Source organism: Carassius auratus, chromosome 7 (genome assembly GCF_003368295.1).
Source record: "Carassius auratus strain Wakin chromosome 7, ASM336829v1, whole genome shotgun sequence".
Lineage (NCBI taxonomy): Eukaryota > Metazoa > Chordata > Actinopteri > Cypriniformes > Cyprinidae > Carassius > Carassius auratus.
In genome coordinates, this window is record NC_039249.1 from 32,950,395 (window position 1) to 32,976,567 (window position 26,173).

The window sequence follows — 26,173 nt, forward strand, 5'->3', positions numbered from 1 at the left end:
TTTTTGGACTGATGTGACTTATACACAGGTGCGACTTATAGTCCGGAAAATACGATAGCTTCTTCCACCTCAGATCTGTTGCGAAAGTAAAAAATTTTCCCTCTCGAAAAGATCTTGAAATTGTCATCCACGCACTAATCTGTCCAAGGCTGGACTATTGTAACTCTCTGTTTGTCGGCCTTCCTCAAAGCACTCTATCTCGGCTTCAGATGGTTCAGGATGCGGCAGCCAGATTGTTGACAGGAACAAAAAAGGGAGCATATTACTCTTGTTCTTGCTTCATTTCACTGGCTCCCTATCACATTCAGAGTTGATTTTAAGGTCCTTATTTTTGTATATAAGGCACTGGGTAAGTGAGCCCCGGATTTTATCTGTGACCTTATCCAGCCATATACGACCTCTAGGTCATTAAGGTCTTGTAACTAGCTTCTTTTATCTGTCCATCGTTCACGTTGTAAATCCAAAGGCGACAGAGCTTTCGCTGTTTCTGCACCTTAACTCTGGAACAGTTTTCCCTTGACTATCAGGGCCTCTTCATTGCGATGTGTTTTTAAATCAAACTTAAAGACTCATATTTACACCCTTGCTTTTGAGTGATTCTATGTATTTGGTGTGTTTTTTATATACATATTTTATTTTATATTTTATCTCTTTCTCCTTTAATTTTTGATCTCTGTTGCTTTTTAGGTAACCTTTTATTGTAAAGCACTTTGGATCGACAATGGTTGTATTAATGTGGTGCTCTATAAATAAATTGACTTGTCTTGACTTGTTTATGTTGGATGATTCCGCATGAAATGGAATGAAGTGCAAAGCTGTAGAACCCTGCGATGTACTCACATGTTCGGCTGAATCATCATACTCCCACTGAAGCCCAGACCAGAGAGGAGCAGGAGAAACAAACAAACAGACAAACAAGAAAATAAGTTCAAATGCACTGTGCTGGTGAAGACATGGGAAAGTGTCAGAATATGTGCCTCTCCTTGTTTCAGTGAATGAGCAGATGCTGGGATGATGAATGATTCATAATTCTGGAGGATTCAAATAGCGTGTCTGTGTCTCTGCATTCCACGCTGGGCCGATCTCATCACATTGTCCATTGTCTAACATAAAGTCACGTATAATCAAGCAGAAAACAGGTCTACATGCTGTCTGTGATTTATGGCACAGTAACATCACAGCCTTCATTCCATATGGATATGAAATAAAAATTTTAATGCACCCATGCATATCATACACTAACTGCCTTCTTTCTAACAGTAGTTAGTGAAAAATGACCTATTTGTGTCCCTCATGAACTTACAGTATGTGTAAATAAGAGCTTTGACGATGAGTAACTGTGTTATTTTAATACATTAGTAAAAATCCATTATTTTATTTTAGCTGTCTTCTTCATTGTGAAACTTATGTTTCCTCTTCAGGAACTCGAGCTGCATTGGAGGACACTTTGGGAACATCTTTCAGTGTGACTGGTTCTGAACCATGTGAATGTGTGATCAGTCCAATGGATGGGCGAGGTATCATGGTGACGTAGTGACCAGGAAGATTAAAAGCACATGCGGTGAAACCCGCATCAGCTTTCTGTCATTTGCAAGTGCTCTTTGTGTGTGTGAGTCTGATATTTGTTTGCGAGTCTTATTTAGTGTTGTTTGTCAAAAATGTCAAAAACACAAGACAAGACTAAGCTATTTAAGCAAGGGCAATGCCAGGCAGCATTTCAGGCTGTGTGTTGCTCCATGCCCACGTTATATTGCAGGTGGGGATACACACAGTTTGGACATTTCCTGCCTGGGAACAGAACAAGCTGAGTCAGCTCTCAAGATGGATCGCAGATTAATCCAGTGACCAATGAGGTTGATGTGGTGAGTGTCAATAAGGAATCGCCCCAGTATGGGGAGCTTTTGGAGCTGGTAACTCATGACATGGCCAAGTTAAACATCAATTGAACCGCAGATAAAATGGCTGAACCACAAAAGAGTGAACTGGATAAGCAGTTTCTGCGTACTAAGCCACCATCTCCATGACGGAATCTGCCTTATTTCCCAGAGGTTTCGAGGTCATGGGGAAGACCTTTCTCGGCTCGCCTCTTTATCCCTACTTCTGACTATTATGGAAATGTGGCGGGGATGAGCGAGCATGGTTATAAGACTATGCCCTGGATAGAACAGTCGCTTACAAGCTATCTGTCTCCTGACGCTACGTCAACTTTGAATGGTCTGGCATTGTCCTCCAAGCCGCTACATACCAAATTCAGTGCTAGTGGGCAAGGTGTACTCGGCAGTGGGTCAGGCTGGTGCGTGTCTGCACACCATGGCGGTTTTACGACGTACCAAGCCGATCTGCTTTAAGAGCTGGATGACGGTGAGGAGTTAAAATCTCAGGATATTACAGAGCCCAGGAGGACCACTGACATGTCTTTAAGTGCCACTAAGGAAACCACCAATGCCAGGCAGGTCTATTGCAGCAATGGTGGCGGAGGAGTCATTTGTGACTGAACCTGTCAGATATGAAAGAGAAAGACAGGGTCTGCTTCATGGATGCCCTGCTTGTCCCTTCTGGCCTGTTCGGCAATGCCATCAACTCTGTCATCGATAGGTACCAGGAAGCTTTAAACAGGTGGCGGTGTTCCAGTGGTTCCTCCCTTGCTGCTCTCTAGATCTAGAGGCTGCCGGGCTGGAGCAGCCTCCTCCGAATATCAGCTCCTCATCCAGGGAGGCTCAAAAACGGGGTCAGGGGCCTTAAAGTTTAAGCCAGATCTGTGGACCATACTTAAGACTTTAAGACTTAGAGGTCCTCGGCCAAGAAGTCCTGATGCGACTGGCCCAGGATTGATAAGGACAGGCCATTTTGGGATGAAGCATGCTAGATTGCATAATTCGGTGTCTGTCTCGCCTCAGTATCCTCAGGAGATCGGTCTGCTAACCCTGCCGTAGTTACAGGGCACAGCAGTATCCCGCGAGTGCCACTCTCAGTCACCATCCGGAAATGTAGAGGCTTGCTACCTCTGTGTTGTGACCATTGCGACTCCAGGGAATCCTCATTCTGAACTATATCAGTAATTGGTTGATTTTAGCTCAGTCAGTGCTGAGAGTTGTTCAACATCGAGATGCCTTTCTTGTCCACATGATAAAGCTGGGGTTAAGACTAAACGTCAAGAAAAGTGTGCTTTCTCCATTACAGAGGACCAGATAAGTGGTTGTTGTGTGCGATTCGACCACGATACAGACAGGTATGTCCCCTGCTCGGATAGATTCGATCCTCACTGCAGTCATGAGAGTCAGAGAGTCACTGTCAAGCAGTTTCAGAAACTCCTGGGTCTGATGGCAGCTGCGTCCAACATGATACCTCTTGGCCTGCTGTACATGAGACCCTAGAGTGGTGGCTAAAGACCAAGGGGTTCTCCCACAGGAGGAGGAAACCACAGAGGAGGTCTGCACTAACACTGTTTATACATACTAGCGTACCAGATCCTTGTGTGGTCCAAAGGCAAACTCCTCTCGCCGACACCAGTACACATTCCTGGGCATCTCAATATGGGAGCAGACATCCTGTCGAGGCAGGATGCCCCTGAGAGAGCACAGCTTATAGCTCCCGGTCTCTCAACCGAGGCTGTTGAGACCATCCTCCAATCCAGAGCTCCCTTAATGAGGGAACTGTACACCTTGAAGTGGAAACTTTTAACTTCTTGGTGTGGAGACTGCCAGCTCGACCCATTTAACTGCCTGGTTGGTATAGTGCTAGAGTTCCTGCAGGCCCAATTCTCCACAGGGTTGACCCACTCCACCCTGAAGGTCTATGTGGCAGCCACTGCGGCCTACCATGTCCCTTTAAGTGGTCAGTCAGTGGGCAGACACTCCCTAGTTACAAGTTTCCTCCACATTGCTCTGAGGCCTCCAGTACAATCTTGTGTCCATGAGACCTTGCTGTGGTGCTAGAATCTCTCTGTAGGCCCCCCTTCGAGCCTATTGAGGAAATCTCTAATTGCCACCTCACCATCAAGAGTCCTTTTCTTCTGGCTACATCTTCTCTCAAGAGAGTTGGGGATCTGCAGGCCCTCTCAGTGGCCTCCTTTCAATCTCGACTTTGTGCCCTGTCTGGCCAAAGCGTTTCTGTACCCTTGAGCGGGATATGCTCCTAAGGTACCCTCCTCTACATCACGGCTTGTTGTACTCCAGTCCTTTAGCCGTCCTGCCTTCAGGGAGCCAGAACAGCAGAAGCTTAACTGCATGTGCATACGTCTAAAGAATTGCCCTGTGGAGAAGGGCGGACCAAGTGCTCATGATCTATGGTCCCCCTAAAAGAGGTCTACCTGCTACAGGTCTACCTCAGTCGGTAGTAAGTAGATGCCATTCCTATCAATTATGAGTCCTCTGACCTCCCTTCATCTGTAGGGGTCAAGGCTCATTTAGACAAAAATTTTGGCAGCCTCCAAGGTCTTCTTAGCAGGTACATCGATGCAGCACCTCTGATACACTGTGGGATGGTCTACGCCCCTAACATTTGTCAGGCTCTATGGCCTAGATATGCAAGCCACCCCTGGCTCTTCTGTTCTCTAGCCCTAGCTGTGCAGGCTTCCACACTAGGCAGAGATTTGAAAGTCTGGCGGCGTGAGCATACTCGTTCGCAAAGCATTCTCCAACGCAGAGTTCCTGAAGAGACACATCTCAGGTTACTCATGTAACCATGGTTCCTCGACGGAACAAGTAACTTGCTTCACTCCTAGATGGTGATGCCGATTTCCTGGTCACTATATCACCCCGCCTGTGATGTAGCGCCCATCCATTGGACTGACTACACACAGGATTCAGAGCTGGTCACGCTGAAGGATGTTCCCACAATGTCCTCCGATGCAGCATCTCGTTCCCTCGAGGAACCATGGTTACAGGCATAACCTGAGATGTTCGTTGTTGTATTATCAAATATGCACAATTTAAATCAACTAATAACTTAAACGAAACATATATGTATATTTTATGTAATAAGGAATGTACTCATTATTATAATATCATTAAAATATTAACACTGAATTGATTTTATAACAATTTTATTTTTATATAATTTTGTTTTTATAATATATAGTGAGCTGCCTTGCTAACAACACAATAGTCAAATAAGCAGCCAAAAAAAAAAAAAAAAAAAAAAAAATTCTAAAATAAAATAAAAGTATATACAGAATATTTATAATCGGCGTCACTGCCATTAAAAAATAAAGATAAAAAAAAAAAAAAAAAATAACTTGTTCTAACCTAGTCCACACTAGTAGACCATCTTACACCAGCATTAAACCTGCATTATCATTATTACTATTATTATTTTTTTTTTTACTCCTCTCTAATCATGTTCTTAAATGCATTATGTGACTGAAACATATGATATACTAGTTTGCACAACATTCCTTAAGTTCACATTTGTGTTCCTGCAGTCAATTCAATTCAATTCAATTCAAGTTTATTTGTATAGCGCTTTTTACAATACAAATCATTACAAAGCAACTTTACAGAAAATTATGTTTCTACAATATTTAGTAGTAGCTAGTCATGTTCTCTTGTGACAGACACACAAGCAATCAAAGGAGTTGGCAGCTGGTTATATGAACTGTGTCATGACCATATAACTAATTAAAGTCTGTAAAGATTGACTTGAGAAGTGGTGCAGCTGTGCAGGTGGGTGCCTACCTGTGCGTCATCGATCAGCATGTCCTTGATGACAGGGTGCCCGACGGGTTCCCCATTAACCATCCTGACATAGTGCACCTGGTACCCACGGATCTGGCCGTGCTGCCTGCTCGGCACCGGTGACCGCCACAGAACTTTAATAGATGTGGAGTTGACAGCCTCCACCTCGACTTTACGAGGAGGGCCACTGGGCACTGAGAGAATTATGGGATAGAAGACAGAAAGGTCAAGCTTAAAGATGACAGACCTCCCAACCGACTGGATGAGACGTCTCCCCTGACAAAGCAGTGAAGCAGACAAAAATCTACAAAATGGGATTATGTCATTAACAAATACTGGATAACACTAATATTTCAACAATGGGAAGTCAAAAAAAAAAAAAAAAAAAAAAAAAACAGGAGAGAGAGAAAAAAAAACAAAACAAAAAACAATCCCCAAAAACAGGTCAAGCAGCTGACCTAATTTTTTTTTTTTGAAAAAAAAAAAAATGGTTTTAGTGGAGTCAAAATATGGAATAAAAACAAGAAAAAATAATCCGAGAGGAGTGTTTCAGATATTTGAAGCACTCTAAAGGAGTTTGGCTATGATAGAGTGAAGACAAAAAGAAAAACAAATGGATTTTTTTTTTTTTTGAAAAAATATCATTGGTGTGGGACGTTTGAGAAAAAAAGCCCCATTTCTGAAGATTCACTGTCGATTTAGTCATCTTTTTTTCATGTATGAAAATGAGTTTCACTCCATTAAAAAGCCATTTCATTTATCTTAATAAGAAAATGGGGGGAAAAACAGCAAGACATTTGGGATTGTTGGAAGTTTAAAGTTGTCAGAAAAACGTGCCATGAAATTGCCATGAAAGTCTGTAAAGTAAAAAGTCTGAAAAATGTCCTCGAAAATTCTCAAAAAATTTGTCACAGAGAGTAAGGGGATGTTGGTTTGGTGAAAGGTCACAAAAAAATCCTGGTTAGTAGAATTAGTGTTAATAAAGATAAACGAGTGGTGTTAGGGTGCCTTGGGCAGAAGTCTGGCGTGGGGCATGTTTTGAGGGTAGATATTAGCATAGGGTCACAGTGGGGTGTGAGTAAGACATACCATCCTCCTCCGTACGGATTAGCTGAGGTAAACTCTCTGGGCCTTCTCCCGCTTCAGTGTGGGCGCTCACTGTCACACGGTATTCTGTCCATTTCTCCAAGTTTTCCAACAGATAATGGTACTTTTCTGGTGGTATGTCCAAGACTTGATGCAACAAGGTATCATCGCCTTCGGTCGCTGCGTACTGGATGGTGTATTTGGTCATGATTCCATTTTGGAACTCCGCCGGGGGTGGTTTCCAACTTACCAGAATGCTGGTAGAATTTGGACTAGTGCACTTGACTTCCTGGGGTGAAGCTGAGGGCTCTGATTGGAGGATTAGAGGATTGTGGGAGGAGCAGAATAGTAATTTATCGGATTTAATCAGTTTTTGTAGTTTGGGTTGGATCCAGGTGAGGTTCACGGGGGTTGAGGTAAGAGGATTTTTTTTGTTTTTGTGGTGGAGGTGGAGGTGGAGATGATGTTGATGGACAAACAAAAACAAAACACAAAGGGAACATAAAATGACAACAAATGAGAATGAATAACAGGGACTACATTTATTAAAAACAAAAATGATGACATGAACATTAATTTAATGAAGCTTAAAAATAAGAACAAAATGGGTAAATAAAGTGTCATATACTTATTGTAAGGAGGTAGAAAAGATAAAACTAATTCACAAATTGTGCAGGGTGGGACAGGTGCAGACCCTAAAACTGAAGAACCTACCTTCGTAACTCTACACATATTTTTTTTCCCATAATATCCTAAAATCAGGGCTCAAACTGCTCTCATTTAACAGAACCCGGAAATTCTTAACGAGCCAGGTTTTAAATTGGGCCCTGTTTCCTCCAAGCAGTTACCATCAATCCAAAATTTCAAAGGTTGATGTGTCAGCTCTGTAAAAACAGGAAATGCATTGCTCACCAACCTTTCCGAGGCCTGTTGGTTTGAGGTAAAAGCCTGGATGGTCCGAGAGTTCCTGACTGACTTTTTTAGACTCTGACATGCAACACTCTACCGCAAAAACAGCCCTCCAAGATACTTACCTGGCATGTACTCAGAGGACCTCAGATTTATTCAGATTGTCTCAAATTGTGAGTACGAAGTGAAGCACAGTAAAGCTTGTCAGCATTAATTATTCATCAAATTAGGCAAGATTAATGAAGGAGTTGATCAAAAGTTTGGTTACAGTTCAACTTGAACGAATGGAGAATAAATATGAGGTCTTTTGGGAATGCAATTTTCTTTTCTAGCTACGTATCATTGCATTTGAGCTTTCAACAAGGCTCCATATGGAACCTCTCCAAATTTGGTAAATCTTTCAAATGCAGTGTGGTATACAATAGCCAAAGTCAAAAAACAAGGCACACATAAGCTAAATGACTACAGCCAAACAGATGAATAATTCAGTCTCATCTCTTATTTGGCTAATACATGATGCCAAATTTGAACAAAGTGACCTTGTCATTTGACTACATATTCCACAAATTGACTTTCATTCAAACAAGATGTGCGCTAACAGCGCTCTCAATGCATAAAACAGAAATGCCTCCATCTCTCAAAAAGATATCAGTATAAACCACTGCGCTAACAAATTCAGGATTACATTAGCAAAAATGGTTAGGAAATGGAGGATTTCTGTTTTATTATGTGCTGTGCCTGTTCTTGAACCACTGTATTGAGGAAAAACAGTAGAGACAGAAAGGGACTTACGTGTCTGAGGTGTTTCGGCCGAGATCACGTTGGTGTATGCGCCAATTCCATGTTTGCTGCGTGCGGCCAGCTGAAAACTGTAGGTAGTGAACGGCTTCAGGTCTTTCAGTAAATAGGTTGTGGTGGGCTCAAAACTTACTCGTTTCTGAGGAAGGGACAAGAAAAAAAAAAACAAAGGTTAAAACCCCAGAAAATAGAGTTTGTACAGTAAATCTGAGCAATGACCATGACATCAATTGTGGGACGAGTGAAAGCCTTTGCCAACGACTGTTCGTGCTCGGACCTCCTCTTTGTCATCTCCTTTCTTATAGAGCAGCTCGTAACCGACAATTTGATTGTCCTGGCCCGTCTGAGTCGGGGGGTTCCACGAAAGCAAGATGCTCGTCTCAGATTTGGCTTCGCCTTTGAAGTCCGTTGGTTGAGAGGGCACTATAAAAATATTATAACAAATAACAGAAATTATACAAATAGTAATTTACATTGCAGACATTTCTCTTCATGTTTGTATTGTGAGAATACATTAGTGAACAAACTTGGTTCTCCTGGAGTAACCAGAGATTCAATATACAATAGTGGTAGTGGCATGGACTGTCCCATAACTGATTCAATTGTGACTCAACTGTTCATATTGGCTATGTGTATAAATAAAGCCCATCCAATCAGAGCTATGAGTCTTTAGTTTCAAACTCGTTAATTGCTTTTTACCAAAAATCCTCTGATCTCTTGCTTTGTGTCCACCAAGTTACAAATTAAAACAGACAATACATAAAATTAAGTAATTAATTCAGGGGCTTAAACCAAAATAGACATCGCCACATGAAACATGTTTATGTTGAACATCCAGCAAAATTAACCATAGTATAACAAAATTATTCACAACCTTATGACATAGTCTGAGCCAAATATTGTATCTTTTATATACATATATATATATATATATATATATATATATATATATATATATACAGAACAGAAAAGAGGAAAAAAGAGCTGTTATTCCTGTCATTCCCAACACCCACCTCCAGTTTTGGCTATGATCTGCAAATCAGATGAAAGTGGTCCATCTCCTACAGAGGTAAAGGCCAGGACCTTGATGTAGTAAGTCTTATTGGGCGTCAGGCCCGGAATGGTGAGGAAACTGGAAGTCCTTACAATCTGTTTCTCCCATTGGTTGACATGCTGGCTTGGATCGGTGGTGTAGTAAACCCTGTAGCCAGTTATCTGCCCATTTGCCTCCTCGGGTTCATCCCAGTGGATGATGGCAGTCGTGGCACTTAGCATGCGCCCTCGGACTTGCCGTGGGGCAGTACTTGGCGCTTGCTCTGCTGTTTTGGCCTCGATGGCTTCACTGGGAGGCCCATGTCCAATGTTATTCACTGCAACTACTCTGAATTGGTAGTCAGAGTAAGGGCTTAGCCCACCTACGCTGTATCGAGTGGTGGCGACTCCATCAATCTCTTTAAAAGAGTCCTCAGAGTTCTTGGGCTTGTGCTGGATGATGTAGTAAGAAACAGGTTCGGGATTCCCAGAATCCCATGTGAGCGTGATGCTTGTTGCTGTACGTTCCGTCACCTGGGGAACACCTGGTGGCTTCGGTAAAGCTGGAGCAACAATAAAGCAGCCCATCAGTGAATTTCAATTATTTGGAAAATGGAAAATCCACTGTAATTAGTTACTTACGATTACTGGAGCAATATTAATGATTGTGGGGGGGGGGGGATCACTAAAATTGAATGATGTTCGTTTTAGTTCCTAATTTGATAGAGGAAATATCCCAATCCGTTAAAGCCACAAATTTGCTTACTTGACCCAGACAAGCATTAATGTCAATCCCTGAGGTGCATTCTATAACAAGCCTAATTTATTTTGTATTGCATGTTTTGGTTTAGTGAATTTTTCCCTCACTCTCAAAGGACATAAACATTTTTTTATATTTGAACACTGACAAACAGGGGTGAAATGTTTCTTCACCGGGTTTAGAGGAAATGTCTTTGTTGTATGAGCTATTGTATTGGTAAGCTACACGGTTATGCCATTATCATTCAAGAACCATGTGCCCTTCCCTTGGGATACTAGCAGAAGGTTAAAGTGTCAGCTTGCTCTGCCAACATAGGGACAGTAGATGTGGGTTACAGTGCTGTTAGCCACTAATGTAATACAGCTCAGAGTCTTGACAGTACCTCCGTGATAAGGAGAAAACCAAGTTACCCCAGAGGAAAGAGAGACTCTGCAGTTTGTTTAGAACATGTCTTAAATATTCCACGGGCTGTAATTTATTGCTTTAATTCAGAGCGCATTAGGTGAGGCTGGCGATAGGACAGATAATGTTTAGTCTTTGTGTGCTGTCTCTTGGGGCGTATTATGACTAATGTGATTTTGTTATGTCTGAAGCAGACAAAGGCATTGTGTGTGTGCGTGTGTGTGTGTGCGTGGATATGAACAGCTGTAAGTGTGTTGGCCTGTTAAAGCAAACAAGTGTGCCAACAGTAGGAGTTTGTGTATTCATCTGCAGAATGTGATAAGACAGATCAAATAACAGGAGATTGGTGCCAGTTAGAATGTTAAGTATAGAGTCGTCTCATGGATTCTTTACCTTTGACCGTAATCTGTGCGACCGCCTCTATAACGCCCAGCGTTGACATGGCGACACACGTGTAATTGGCCGACTGCCGGACGTCAGTGAGTTCCAGCACGTTTCGCCCGATGGGCATGTCATCTTCAGGGGTCAAATCCTCTGACCCCAACATCCATTTGACGTAGGGCATTGGTGACCCGACGGCCACACAGGTGATGTTAACGCTTCCACCGGGCATGATCTCATTGTCTGTCGGGGGAATGGAGAACCGTGGTGGAACCCGTCTCACTGCAAGAGAACAAATGCACCAGTAACTTTTGGTCCAGATGTAGGCTTAAGGAACATTCGGGAACATTTAGCAGGTGAGGCACTAACAGAGATCTGGTGGATTTCACTGCTACACTGTATCAAAGGTTTGAGATATAGCAGGATCCAACAGGAAACTACTGCACATGTACTGCACACAAACATTCCTCTTCACTCCCTTAAGACTGGGACATTGAAACAGACGCCATGCACAGGTGACCCACGCGTGACAAACGAACAGCAGCACAAGGGGGAACTGGAGGGCCACAGCATGCTGGAGTTGTGTGTGTTTGTACAACTTCGATGCTGCATTCTCTTCCAGTTGATGTGAAGGAATGTGCCGAATCACATTGCCACATCACACAGATGGCAACGAGCCCCACGGCAGGGCCGCCGCTAACTAACAACGGGTAGAGACTAGTTGTGACTGTCTGCAGCTGCCATTCAAAAAGTGGACACACGTGTCAACGGAAACAGTCGTGAAACCTTGAATAAACATGGCTGATGGCAATGGATGGCTGAACCTGAAACTGAGTGAAAATGAAAATGAACAAATGCAGCAAATTATTAGATAAATAAAAGATAAACCCTCAATGCAAATGGAGGTGTGGGGAGAGGGGCATTCCTGAATCTGTCATGCAAACAAGCAAACTGCTCATTCCAGAGGGACACTTTGGGAATTAAAGAGAAATGGGGAATAAGAGGAGAGAAGAGGATGAGGGGAGGACTAGTAGAGTCAGATAACAGGAAATCAACAGGGCTATTAAAGTCTATTAGAGTCTTCAAGACAGGTATATATATATATATATATATATATATATATATATATATATATATATATATATATATATATATATAGAGAGAGAGAGAGAGAGAGAGAGAGAGAGAGAGAGAGAGAGAGAGAGATACTATTTTCCAGCTCATAGGAAGAGGGTATACGGGACAGCAGAAGGGTGGGAGAAGATTCAAGAGTCCAAAATAACTGAACGTATGTCAGTGCTACTGCTTACATACTGTCAGTCTCAGACGGCAGCGGCTGATGTATAATGCACACAGCAGTGGCAGGAGCTTTCTCAAAGTGACAAGCTCTGCCGGCTTTATGCAGCTTCTGGGACTCAGTGTGCAGCGGTTTACATCAGTCCTGCCACAATGAGCCCATCTGAGGATGACGAATCATTGGATTTGACAAAGTTTGTGAGGTTCATCATAACAAATATTTGTAGAGTTTTAAGACACTTAGCTCCAGTAAACTAGATCAGTGTTTCCCAATGTTCCTGGAGGCACACAGACAGTATACAGTATACAGATTCAGTTCTCTTCAGAGAACCAGGAAAGGGAGAACAGCAACATGTGTTAATGTTGATGTGCATCCAGGAACAGGGTTGGGGAATGCGGAACTAGATATCTATGATTAGGACGTTACATTCCACTAAGGAGGGGCCACTGATCTTCCGGATTTGACTTTAACCCTAATACGACATGGGTCCAAGCTAATTAAGGTCTTCAGAGTTAAAGGAAGGTGAGTTTAACAAGGGTTTGAGCTTAAATCTGCAGGCTAAGATTTGAGGAATCCTGCACTGGGGTCGGTTTAAATCCCATTTACCTGCTCCTATTCATTACATCTCCTCCTGTTGACATGGACAGTTCTTGGCTAGGATCTTTATTATATTACTTGTAACTAAAATAACAGTAGGATGAACCGAAACCAATGTTTAACGAGGAGTTAAAATTTCTTTAAGTCTTTAACCAACAGAAATGTCACAAGGAAAGATAATTTTTAACTACGTGTGGCATGGATTGGACCTGAATGTTGCGCATCCCTGGAGATTAAATCTATAATTATCACAAACAGATTTTTAGTCCTATCGCAATTAATTTTCAATTGAAATGCTGTTCCGGGAGATATGATGTTTTCCCCTTTCATCTGAATCCTGTTTCATTTGTCAAGACTTTAGACGCTTAACATTCATCAGTTGTCCTGTATTAGCAGCCTGTTAGGTGGAAAGGAAAGACCATATCTGATCTCACAGAGCTACGGAGCATGTCTCATCACAGTTCATACCATGGTGAAGGTCAGCGAATGGAAGCTTGTTTCTAGGTGTTAGGAAAGCACGTGTCGATCAAAGTTAGGAAGCAGGACCACTGACATGTGGGAGAAGACAGACAACTTCAGCATGACCAATCCACCATGCAAACCCGAGACGAACTGCGTTTTTGACTGACATGCACCACTTTTTGGTCAAGCAGTACAGCAGAGAGCAGGAGCGCATTCGTTCAGACCACAACAAAAGGAAAAAGTAAAAAAAAAAAAACTGACCAAAACATAGAACATAAGGAACCAAAAGCAGAATTTAATCGTACACACGCAAATGCAGCTACAATTATTTGTTTCGTACTCTTGGGAATTGTGACTATGTTCTGTATCATTTGTTTTCTGAGTTTGAAGATGGTTAGAAAGAAAAAACACACCAACCTTCTCGCAGCTCTGAGGGATGTAGGGAATTGATGCGGAAACAAAATAAAATGAGGAGAAAAACAAGGGAAAATACAGAGAGAGTAAAACAGGCCACATTCAACCCAGAGAATTGCTGCTAGAGACAGAATGTCTAGGAAAAGAAAAGTGGGCTGCATTTTACAAGCCTTTTATTGTGCTGCCCATTAAACAATATGACACAGGTCCAGTTATAAGCTTTACATGCCATCAGCAGTTACTGTGGTCTGGACTGACTTTCTTCTGGAGTTTTGATTATGCAGTATTTGAGAAATACATTGGTTCTTCACGTAAACCACATGACTGGGACCTGTGCATGAATACTTGCACACTTTTTAAGGCCGTAAAGTGTTTGTTTGAGCAGCGCTGGACATCAGGCCATCAAGGTTTATAAAATGGAACATATTTTGGCAACAGTTTATGATAAATTTGGGCTTAAAGTCAACATGAAATCATAAGCACTGTTTTCTTCCTAATACTGGATCCTTGATGGTGTGCTTCATGTCTGATTACCTATAGTGAGCAGGTGTTTTTTAAATGTACCATCCAATAATTTCCTAATGGTTGAAATCAAGAAAATCAAGACCCTTTCTCTTGTTTCAATATGAAATCTGTCACACTATCGTAGTCAAAAGGGCAGCAAACACAGTTTCATGTTGACTTTAATGTGACAGATTATACAGATGTTCAATCATAAGTCAATATCAAAGAACATTTTATATTTATACAGTGGGGTGATTCTTCAGTTAGAGGACCTTCTGACTGCTTGAAAAAAACAAATAGTTCATTAAATATTTATTCAAATATGTTGGATAAGTTAAGTTTTTTTTTTTTTTCTTTTTTTTTTACACTCAAAAAATGTGACCAATTATGTAATTACATATAATGACGTTATTCTCCAATCATTACGTAATAATCTCAAAATGAACATTTCAAAACGTCACTTCTCATTTCCCAGATAACTACATATAAACCCAAATACACAACAGCAGTATTGACTAATTGTATTGCAGCTCTCTGACATAATTAATTTCAGTCTATGATCATTGTACCATTAAAACTATTGTGCAACATTTGTGTTTACAAACACTTTATTTAATCAACCTAGTGTACAGAAGATTTCAGTTAAGTGAAGAATAATCTATATTTATTTCATTACAGGCTTTAACTACATTTCAGATCAAATATTGGACTGAATTTAAAATAAGATTATAATGACCCAAATATACGTTGGTTACTTTTTGTCTTTTTTGTTCAAAATAAAGCTCCAAAATAAAGTAAAACTGTTTTATTCCATGTCTGGCAATAAAAATAAGAAATAAAAAATAAAATAAAAGAGCACTGAGGCATTGGTTGTAGAGAGTAAAGAGGTTAAGCTCAATCTGTCATTCATGTTATTTTTGAGTCAGTCAATTACATACAAAAAAGCATTCAAGTAAAAAAAAAAAAAAAAAGAAAACGTAAAAAGTTGAAATTAGACACCAGACAGGCAGAAAATCAAGGCTGCAGCATTATGTCATGCTTCCAAAAATGCTCACGCAACCAGAGGGACCCCAACAACAAGAGTTAATCGCTATTCGGCTCAGTTTGTTTTAAAACTATATATATATTCTTCTGTCGGCTTTGTTCACCGCCGTGAGCTGTTCCTACCTCTCACATACAGGTTGGCTGGTGCCGAATAGCGTGTGCCATCGTTGTTGGTCGCGACACATTCGTACTTCCCTTGGTCCGATTCCTCACTTTGTTCTATTTGCAGCGCTCCTACACAGTGGGAGAGAACATGAGCAGAGAAAGATAATTACAATAATAACACAAGCCATTAAGCAACTTCCGCTAAACCACATGCTAGGCCTATTTCTCTCTATGAATGGCATTATCTGTTCTGTTTAGATCTCCGTAAGGGTGAATGCCACAAAATGGCTCGGGCTAAAGGCCTGCCGCTATACTGACGCTTAACCCTGTGAGGCGACATCTGCAGGCATGCCTCGCTTTGGAGAGCTCGGTATAGACTTAACCAGTTTATGCAAGCTAAGCTCCTGGAAGCTGGGGGTAGAAATGTTTCCCCTTAAAATGTCTAATGCAGTGTTTCATTCTCTAGGCCCGATGCATCATGGGAAAGCAATTTCGGAACTAAAGATGGATTTCACGGTGGATCCGCGATGCATATTATGATTTTGTCAGGAGTTGAGTCATTTTGAGGTGTTTAAATCGAAGTGTGTTGTGAGTTTTATCTCGCCATGCTGACTATCTTGCGCCAGCCTAGAGAAGAGCACGATGAGCACTGCAGTAGACATTAGAGAGGGCACACAGAAAGAAACCAAAAGAAAAGAGACTTTGCAGCATTAATTATCTCAGATATTTTACAACCACATCAATGAAGAGGAAAACATACAGTACAGGATACATGTTGCAGGGTTTCTAAAGGCACTTAATCGTACGGGTGGTTCAAAATCGTTTGAGCTTTACTGTTTAGAAAAACAGTTGTGATAATAATCAATAATAATACTGATCGATTATTAATTGAGAGGTCTACAAAAGGTGATGGAGGGGTAGTAGCCCTGCAATATTATTACACATCTCACAGGACTGTTCATTATGGGAATGAGTGAAAACTGCAATACAGCAGCATATGGCTTAAATAAAAAAAGGTTTACAGTATACAAAAGCAGCATAAAAGGGGGAGGACAATGTTTAAAAAAATTTGGGATCATTAAATTTGGAGTTCAATTCAATTCAAATTGACTGATCAAGCACTTCAGATGGTGGAAGTCGGTAAAAATCGCAGCATTTTTGGGAAAAATGTGCTGCTCAAATCGTAAAAATGGAAGAAGAAAAAAAATCTGTTGGGAGAATTATAGTTACCAGTACATAAACCTCCAGCACATGTAAATCTTTCCAAAGAACAAGAAATGTGTGTCGGCACAACTTACAACCTTTTGACAACCCTTAGCTGAAAAACAAAATGCAATCGTATTAGAGGTCAAAATTCAAAATGGCTTGCGCCGCCAAGAAAGCAACCAATCACTGCCATAGCTTTACGCTACAAATGACACCCATAAAAATCCACCAATGGGATCAGCAGTGTGGTGTCACATGACCCAGGGAAAAAGGTTTCATCAACAACAAAAAAAAATGACACAAAAGGGCCACCTCGGTTTCGTCTGCCAGACCCACCGTTAGCTTTTCCCCAACCCTGAAGAATGGAAAAAAATAAAAACGTCAAAAAGGAAAACCCTTCAACCCAAGAAAAGCAAGAAGGTAAAAATAGGTGGTGGAAGGAAAAAAGCACCGCAGAAACTTTATCAAAAAAGTGGTTGTTTGGGCTTTTTTAGCTCCTTTTGAGAAGGGGACAGGTAGAGGAAAGCAAATGGAAGAGCGAATAAAAAAGAAGTTTGTAAAGACAGAAAGATGCTTTTGGGAAAAAATCGTGGCAGAGAGGTCTCCGGCGTGTCTCCAACATCTGGGCTCATGTGCAGCTGAACAAGAACACAGCTAAGGGGGGAAAAATGTTTGGCTGTTTTAGTTGGACGAAAAAGGGACACATGATCTGCTATGGCCAAAAGATAAGATAACAAAAACAATGAAAAAAAGAAAAAACACGTACAGGATATGCTTCTTTGGGCTGCAGTAAGCATATCGGCTCAGAAGAAAAAAAGAAAAACAACCAAAATACAAAAGTCTTTCTGGAACTGAAACCAAAACCAAACAAAAGAAAGAAAATGCGCTGAGGCGAAAAAGGCGAGAGATGGAACAGAATGGGATGGAGCGGGGCGAGGAAGAGGAGGATGATGGGAAGATGCCGGAGGGCGTTTGATGGATGCAGACACATGTGGGACAGGAAGAATGAAGTCAGTTGTTCATTCTGTGAACTTGAGTTGAGCACTCTTACCTCTTATTGGCGTACCACCTGGGTGGATTATATGAATGCAAATAAGATTAAGAAAGAAGAATCGTTAGTGCGAGAAGAGAGGCTGGCCGCTTTGGAAGAAGAATCAAATTAGCTTTGCTTTGCTTTCTTACAGAGTGTATTAGGCTACAACAGGAAAGAGAGATTCAGAAAAGACAGCCATTGGCTCTAGTGGAGAAAAGCACAGGATTGAGCATTGGTCACTTTAGGAGGTCAAAGAGCAACTGGTACAGTGGATGAAGCACAAGGGGCTATTCTGAGACCTGTGGCCGAGGCCGTGATCTAGCGGGGAGAGCTGAGGACTGATTGACTGGGGGACAGTGGAGAGTCTTTGAGCTGTGAGCTTTAGAGACACAGATGGAGTGAGAGTGTCAGTGTCGGCCCTGAGCGTGTGCTTTACTGCTAGTCAGCTACAGTGTGTTCTGCTGGCCTATCAATATCGTTAGTAAAATGCATGCCATGCATTTTAACAGTAGTTTGAGAAACATGGTGGAGACATTAGTGGGAGGCATGTGTGCTCAGATCTACAAACTTACCAAAGGACTCTGGAGATTTACAAAACAGAGAGAAGAAAGACAGCATAGAAAATATGATTATATTCCTTACGTTTGCTCTGGTTGACACACTTAAATCTGACACTCTATTGTACAGGGTGAAAATCAAGAGAGAATTCAGACAACGGAAGAAAACAGGACACGGGCAGAGCAGAGAACTCTGGGAAGACATATCCTAGCATCGAGGGCCGGAAAACACATCGGAGCAACTCAACCGACATGGTCAGTTTACATGTAGCGTAACGAACAGGGGGTTTTGTGCTACTTATAGAGAGACCGCCCGATGCAAAGAATCACCAACGTGTTCAGTCCTGAATTTGGTCGGTTTGAGGCACAAACACACAACGAGGGTCACACAAACACACACACAAAAGGACGCTCTTTTTATTTTTCTTTTGCTCATTTTCAGGCATAATCGAGGTTTGCCGGGTCGTGTGCTGTGTCATGATATGAGAGAAACAAACAAAACAACTTTGATGATTCTTTCGAGAGCTCTGAATGAAGCCAGATCTTACTCAATGCGCATTGGAGGAAGGAAAATAAGGACATGGAGAACGACAGTTATTTATTATGCATGGTTCGGCTGCTTTTTGCGACTAAGTGTTAAAATGGAAACAAAACAAAGCCCAATTTAAGCTGGCCAAAAATGCAGTCATAGCAGTGAATCATGGGTAATAAATTAAACAGACAGGAACACAAGACACATCAGACACAGAGGGGACGCAGACGACGTAGATGCCATTTCCTACAGAAATCCAAAGAAAAGGCTCCATGAGAAAGAACAGAAACTCAAACAGAAAGAAGGACAACAGCGGCTCTTGTTGCTGCTTTTCTTCTAGCGTCACAGAGGAAAAATTACCTGATCGGAGCTGTTTGATGCGGCCATTGTTGTTACTGGTGTTGACTGGGAGGAAGTCTTTGAACCAGGAAATGTCTGGGTCGGGGTTACCGCTAGCAGCACAGAGCATGGTGGCGGTACGGGTGCGCTCAACCACCTTGAGCTGGGGGCCCATATCTATGGTGGGGAAACCTGGGGGCAGCTGGTCCTCTGAAACACAGGAACACCAGCACCATTACACACACACACACACTTTCTCCGAAGCTACTGCGGGAACCTGCATGAGGAATTTGGGGTGAAGAAAGACACACACACACACACACACACACACATACACACCTTGTGTCCTCATCGCATTTTATCAGTAAGCATTTGAGTAACATTGACAATAAACAGAATTGAGTCATTCTCAATGCTTGATTACTTCATGTTGATTCCACATGCAGTTTATTTATGTCTGTGTGACCTTGTCATTTTTCAATCAACACCCACATCTAATAGAAAAAATGTAGTCGGTAACTCATGACAGAATGGGTTTGCAAGTAAAAGGGTTACGTATGTGTATTCTAAATTAGGAAGGTAAGCATAATAGAGAATTGTGTCCAAAATAATAATTTTAGAATTATTTAGCCCCAGACCCACTATAAATCTCTTTCAGATATACTGGTGCTCATCTGTTTTGTGTGGATACATTCATTATTTACCCATTGTTCTACTTCACTCATTGGTGAATATTTCAATATCCACATGTTCAACACAAAACAAAGCTTAGATATAAATAAATAAATACATACCTAGCAGTCTGATGGAACTCAAGTTTGACCAACATGTTCTGAAGGTAAACCAACTCTTGTGTGTATATGTGTGTGTTTCTGTGAACCTAACACAAGCAATTTAAAACAAACATGAAGTCGTCAAGCCTCTAGGGAACATAACAAGCACACACACACACACACACACACACACACACACACACTGTGATTCGCCCTGAACTACACAAACCTGTCCTGGGATTCTCTTTCCATGAACCTCAGTTCAGGAATACAAAAACAAAAATACAGCTTACACAGATATATCACATGACATCTCTTTCACTGTTACAAACCAGGCTTTTGGACCACTGTGTAAAATCTGATTACAAGTGCAATGAAATAGTGTTGATTTACTTCAGAATAGGGCAAACAAGCCTCTATGATAGCTGCTGTGCCACTATACAGTTCCAGCTTGCATCTTGACAGTTCCAAGGGCCATTTTCTCATTTCCAGAAAACGGTGAAGGAATTGAATGAATGTATGATAGACAACAGAATAATATCCCTGTCTAAATAGTGACTAAAGAGTGATTATAACACTTCAGCGCCTCAGAAGGAGGCATCTGCTGTAATGGTGGATTTCCTGTTGCTCATAAAGAGCTTTAAACGCTCCACGTTGTCTCGGAAGTCATTACAAGGTTTTTTTTTTGTTTTTTTTTTGTTTGTTTTTTTGAGAGTGCTGCGATTTAGCAAAGATTTGAAGATGTCCTTAATTCATGCCAACCAAGTGCCAAGGTCTGCATTTCTGATTAATTCATAATTTAAAAACCTCAGTAAATAGAAATGATCTCAGTACAATAGGGGGTTAAATTTGAATGAAAATAATGTCACAGTGCCAAAAAAAAGCCCCCCAAAAAACCCAGCTTCATGCAATATACATTATACATATACATAGCTCTTCTGTAGTGTATACACATTGTCCGTTAGAAGGTACTTGACAGCTAAAGTTACATGTCAGTCTGTTTTCCCAAACACGCAGGTAACAACTAATTACAACAAAATCTACAGAACGATTTGGGGTCAGACCCCAACATGGAGTCACACAAGCTCATAGTGTATTTTATCTGTTGTGGTGTGCTGCATCTTGTTTGTGAGTTGAGCTGCCTTCACAATGATTTACAATTAGATTCTGCTTAATAAGTTTTAGCAGTTTACCTCCCTTCTGTACTTCTGTGCATCATGTACTGTATGCCACCCATTTAACCCCCATGCACAACAACTACTTATTATCTGCAAGATTAAAGGGAGGGTGTGATTGACTAAGCACTGGAGTGCCCCAAAGTTCAGTACTAGGCCCGCTAGTCTTCTCAATGTGCATTACATCAATTCTAAAAGGTACACAACTTTTGCTGCAATATGGTTAGTGGACTATCTCAGCCTACCTTTTCTGGTTTATTTTTATATTTCCATTTCTGGGTTACTTTTGAAATTCGCTCTTTCAGGACAGCTAATAGCTATGTCTCCTTTATAATAAAGGGCTTATGTTTTTCCTATTTCATAAAATGAGTGAATGCACTAAATGATTTAATGTGACTGTTGGCTTACATTTACATGTAGTCATTTAGCAGATGCTTTTATTCAATCAAAATCAACAAAAGAACAATAATATACAAGTGCTATAACTAGTCTCAGTTAGCTTAAACGCAGTACACATAGCAAGGGTATAGAATAGAAATAGAATAGTGAGTGCTAAAGTTAAAGGGTCAAATAAAGATGGAAGAGATGTGTTTTAAGCCGGTTCTTGAAGATGACCAAGGACTCAGTTGCTGGGATTGAGTTGGGGAGGTCATTCCACCAGGAGAGAACATTTAATTTAAAATGTAAAAGGTTTTGGCTTACTGTTTCATTGTATTCATCTGTGTTCAATACAGAATGTGTCACTGCAGAAATGACCAGATTCAAAATAAACTCTGCTAATTTATTTGCAAGGTTTATGGAAAGGCCAACGAATAACATACGAGACACTTATCCAAAACTCAGCACAACGCTAATTGTGTATTGGCTGTGGGTGTGTTTAAGTCTTTAAAGCAATGCCAAGTTCGACGTGTGAATCAAGCTTTTTAAAACGAGCCAAATTTCACCTGCCTTAAAGCCAAGTGCCTGCAGTCAACCTTAGAGGAACGGAGGAATGCTGCTAATAATTATTGAACGTGACAATCCATGCTGCTTGAAAATCAATGCCTTTCAGGCTATATGTATTGTTGGTAATCAAAATATGCCTGTGAGACTATACATTTTCTCTCCTGAGAGGAATCGATCTTTGGTCTCCATTGTACAATACAGAACCTTGAATTCTCCTTCCACCAAAGCAGCAAGAACTCGACAAGTTCAGCCAAATACATTTGTCCCTGGTTCTCTCCAGGCATGAGGGAATATTTCCCTGGGAAATTTTCTATTCATATTTCTCATACTAACAGCAAAATACTTTCTTTAGCTCGGCTGCATAATTAAATATGGATTTCTGGAGTCTGGCATTGTTTTAACAGCACTTTCCATGAATACACTACACTTTGATGTGCCTTTCTTTCAATGCATAAGAGGCACAAATCCAACTCTGTTTTCTGCCGTGGGACACATTAGATTTGTAAGATAAACTACAATATAAAAGAAAAGTCATTTAGCATGAAAGGTAGCTAGTTTTAAACACATAAAATGTATTTTTTTTTTTGAATGCCTTGCTGATTTTTTAACAATTAAAATTATTTGCATTGTCATTCTTTTGACAAAATCTACAAGATCCTAACCCTAAGCTTTACAATGAAGTAAACTCATGTCTGGGATTCATTTGGGATTCTTTTATACTTCAAATCATCCCAAATGTCTCTTCTGTTATCCTGTTGATGCATTTTTATTGCAAAATGCACATTTTGACGCTTAGGAATTGAAATTTAATACAACATTTGCTATTTACAAAAGCATTGTCTTAACTGATAACATGACAGAAAAAAAAATAATAATAATAAAAATAAATACCCTACTGACACTGTTGATCTTGATATTGCATCTAAACAGAAACCAAGAACATTTCACAAAATTCAGTGGTGTATTTTAATACAAGTCAGTTATTGTTCACTTTTCACCAAGAAACACACAAACACACACACACACAATTAATCAGCATTACATTTATAAATCACCTCACGAATTAAACAGAACTTTACTCTGCCAGTTCTCTGATTAACTGTTGAAAAACACCACGGCAGAGGCAGAGATGCGTCCTCAAGCTAACCGAGAGCAAATAACCACAGTTAATTGTTATTTAATTTGTGCTCTCCACATCACTGTAAGCATTTAGAGGAGAAAGGTTATTGACGAAAACATTTCAAAGCATAAATTAATTGAGCTGCGTTTGCCATATGCTATGTTAGCGCTTCTGCTCGTGGCCACGGTGAGGTTAAACTGCTGGAGGACGAATAAATCACAGCCAGGAGACCGAAGAGGAAAAGAGCAGTGTAGGTCGATTCAGAAGGTGAGAGTAAGAGGAATTTTGGAGTTATGAAGACAAGAATCAGTGATACGATTAAAAGTTGGAAGTGCATGAGATCATTTTTTTTCAAACTCACATTCAACATCTTTAACATCAAGGTCAAAACGGATCCCAAGTGCTCACCTGAACTCTCATTATACACTAGAGTACAGTATATCTCCCTTCCTCACATCACTGGATGCAGAATAATGGAGCAGCCGCCCCGTGAAGAGAGTCGCCAGCCGCCGCGGGGCGAAAGAAAACCCCCCAGTGACCATTTACACACATTAATGATGCTCAGGTCATCGAGCAACCGATGGATGTACTGCCTAATACGCTGCTGATGGGGGAATGGCACCATGTGACTTCAGAAAGTGTTAGACTGCACTTCATCTCATGCATTCAGACATATTTAAATCTTTAAAAGAAATGCCTCTGGTACATTATGCTAATGCACTATTAATTGTCTTAATTGTCTCAGTGTGTTATTTTACTACTATTTATATGCTATAACATTATCATTAGTATTAATTGTATAATTTACTTATGAGCTTTCGTCATTTCTGTTTACCTTTTTATTATTATTCTTTTTTTATTATTATTTGTTTTTAGTACTTTAACCTACAGTAAACATTCTTGTAGTTAGATAAGTAGGTATGTATGTGTGTATTTATTTATCTATTTATTTAAATTGGCTTAGATTTTTCTATTTTCAAATTAAATTTGAAAGTTTTAGTAATATTGTTTTGCAGTTTTTATATTTTTATTATATTTTGAGTTTTCTGTTTAGTATTTTACTTCAGTTTTAGTAATTTTAATACTTGAACTTATTTTATTATTTGTTTTATTATTTGTAACTGTATAACTGAATTATTTTAAGTTAGCTGCCAAGGCAATATAGCTTTCATTTATTAATTCATCTTTATTTTGATTTTAGTAATTGTAGTACTTAAACGTCTACTTTTTTTTTTTCATTTAATGACCAAGGTAATGTTTCTAATAATGTCATTATTTCATTATTATATTTATATTTTATAATGTCAGTTTTATTTGTATTTACTTATTTATTTATTTGATTTCCGTTTCAATCATTGTAATACTTCAACTTAAGTTTGTTTTATTTCAGTCTGGCTTCTTAAGCTAGGTTTTTCCATCTTATATTTACATTTTGTTTAGAAAAAGTGAAATGTAATAGTATTACTTAACAATAAGCACTTCCCAGGCCCACTGTATATTTCCACCACATTACTGTAGCTGTCCTTTCCAAAACGGCAGCATTTCTCTCTCATTTGCCACAAACGCTTCCTAACGCGCCCGTCTAATCGCAACGGCTACAGCAGAGGACGCACTAATTAAATGCAGCTAATTGAGTCTCTGCGGACAGGCTAACGCTCCAGCGTGATAAGTTACTGTTTACCCGCTGAAGTTAGCAGGGTTTGTTTAACTGACAATGAACGAAGCCAAAGGAGGCCATTCACTGCAGCTGGAAATTAAAAGGAAGCGTGGCGTAATTGATTCTTTTGCTTATCTGTGAGAAACGCTGTGAGTGAGATACCATGCATTCTTCTGCTGGCCGCTGTGTTATTCACCATGCTCAAAAACACACAGAGCTGTGGCCAGTTAATAGCTTCGGGTTGGGAATCGATCAGCGTCACAGAGCGACTGATGCACATATTAGATTCAGCTTTGCCTCGCTCTCATTCCTTTAGTGTCGTAGGCAGATGTTTTTGCCTGGATGAGGTTATTCACTGTGGAAAATCCCTGCAGGCCATAATAAGATATATTTGTTGGACGTTTTGAGCGAGTGCAATCTCCTTAGAGCCGCTGTCACAGGTCAGCTGGTGTAAAGACGCATTGTGCTGCGGTCATCCCTCCCGCCACAAAGCACAGATTACCAACAGAGTCAAATAGCAGGAAACCCTTCGAGTATGACTGCCATCCCAGCCGTATTTTCCGCTTCCTTTGGTGCTTTTGTGCCAAGCGAAGGGCCAAAGCGGGTTAGGGTGGGCTTGTGTTTGCTTCACTTCGCTTAAGATAAGTTTGTGCTGGTGTTTTCAGCCACAAAAGGGCAGAGGAGTGTTTTCTCTGCTGGACTGTGACGGCAGTCAATGTTGCTGGATTCGTCCTGGATTGCAGCTGAACCCCAGAGACGCACTTACATTGCATTGATCCGGGATTTTAGAGTCAGAAGGTCCATCACAAGGAAACTCCACCGCTTTTCTTCTGTTACTGATGTGTCTGTGTGAGTGTAATTAGTCCCCTGTGTTAATTAATACAGCGAGGGTTTTGTGCTCTGGAACAATGAGTCACAACCGTGACAAAAGGGCCAAATTGAATAAAGAGCTGGGAATCAAAAACCACTTCATGTTTAAACTAGGCAATAATACACCAAATATACTTTTTAGTATGTCTATCTGTACTGTTTGGTGCAAAATAGCTTCTTTATTGACTGCTGCTCAAAAAATGTACACTCAGTACATATCACATGTTATAATCTATTGCATGCACTTGCTGTTACGGAACTCCAAGGAAAATGAAGACGTAAATAACCCAAAAGTATTTTTAATCCACATGAACACAAGGAAGGAAATAACTCAGGGTAGCAGCAAAACATGTAACAATAATCAATAACTGACAGTTTACTGAACAAAAAGTAGACTTTTAAATAAGGCAGCTGACGAGGGGCAAACAGGGTAATGGAAGTAATGAGCAAACTAACTAATTAGCTAAAGCAGAACAGGAACAATACCATGAGGAAAAACA

At 40.5% G+C, this 26,173-nt stretch overlaps 1 protein-coding gene across 45 annotated transcripts in view; it reads right to left on the reverse strand.

Annotated features, from left to right (window-relative positions):
- The window catches only part of LOC113106534 (receptor-type tyrosine-protein phosphatase delta-like), a 339,617-nt gene that overhangs the window by 55,363 nt on the left and 258,081 nt on the right, over nt 1-26,173 (reverse strand). For 16 of the 45 annotated variants that reach the window (XM_026268559.1, XM_026268587.1, XM_026268584.1 and 13 more), the window contains 12 exons: nt 19,155-19,343; nt 18,278-18,286; nt 17,724-17,741; nt 15,485-15,595; nt 13,817-13,828; nt 11,056-11,325; nt 9,482-10,063; nt 8,746-8,891; nt 8,463-8,607; nt 6,765-7,070; nt 5,676-5,869; nt 841-867 (listed from right to left, as the gene is read on the reverse strand). In XM_026268559.1, the coding sequence (XP_026124344.1) occupies nt 841-867; nt 5,676-5,869; nt 6,765-7,070; nt 8,463-8,607; nt 8,746-8,891; nt 9,482-10,063; nt 11,056-11,325; nt 13,817-13,828; nt 15,485-15,595; nt 17,724-17,741; nt 18,278-18,286; nt 19,155-19,343 (2,009 nt within the window). The remainder of the gene's footprint in view (nt 1-840; nt 868-5,675; nt 5,870-6,764; nt 7,071-8,462; nt 8,608-8,745; nt 8,892-9,481; nt 10,064-11,055; nt 11,326-13,816; nt 13,829-15,484; nt 15,596-17,723; nt 17,742-18,277; nt 18,287-19,154; nt 19,344-26,173) is intronic. The other 29 variants (XM_026268604.1, XM_026268603.1, XM_026268581.1 and 26 more) reach the window with 16 other exon arrangements.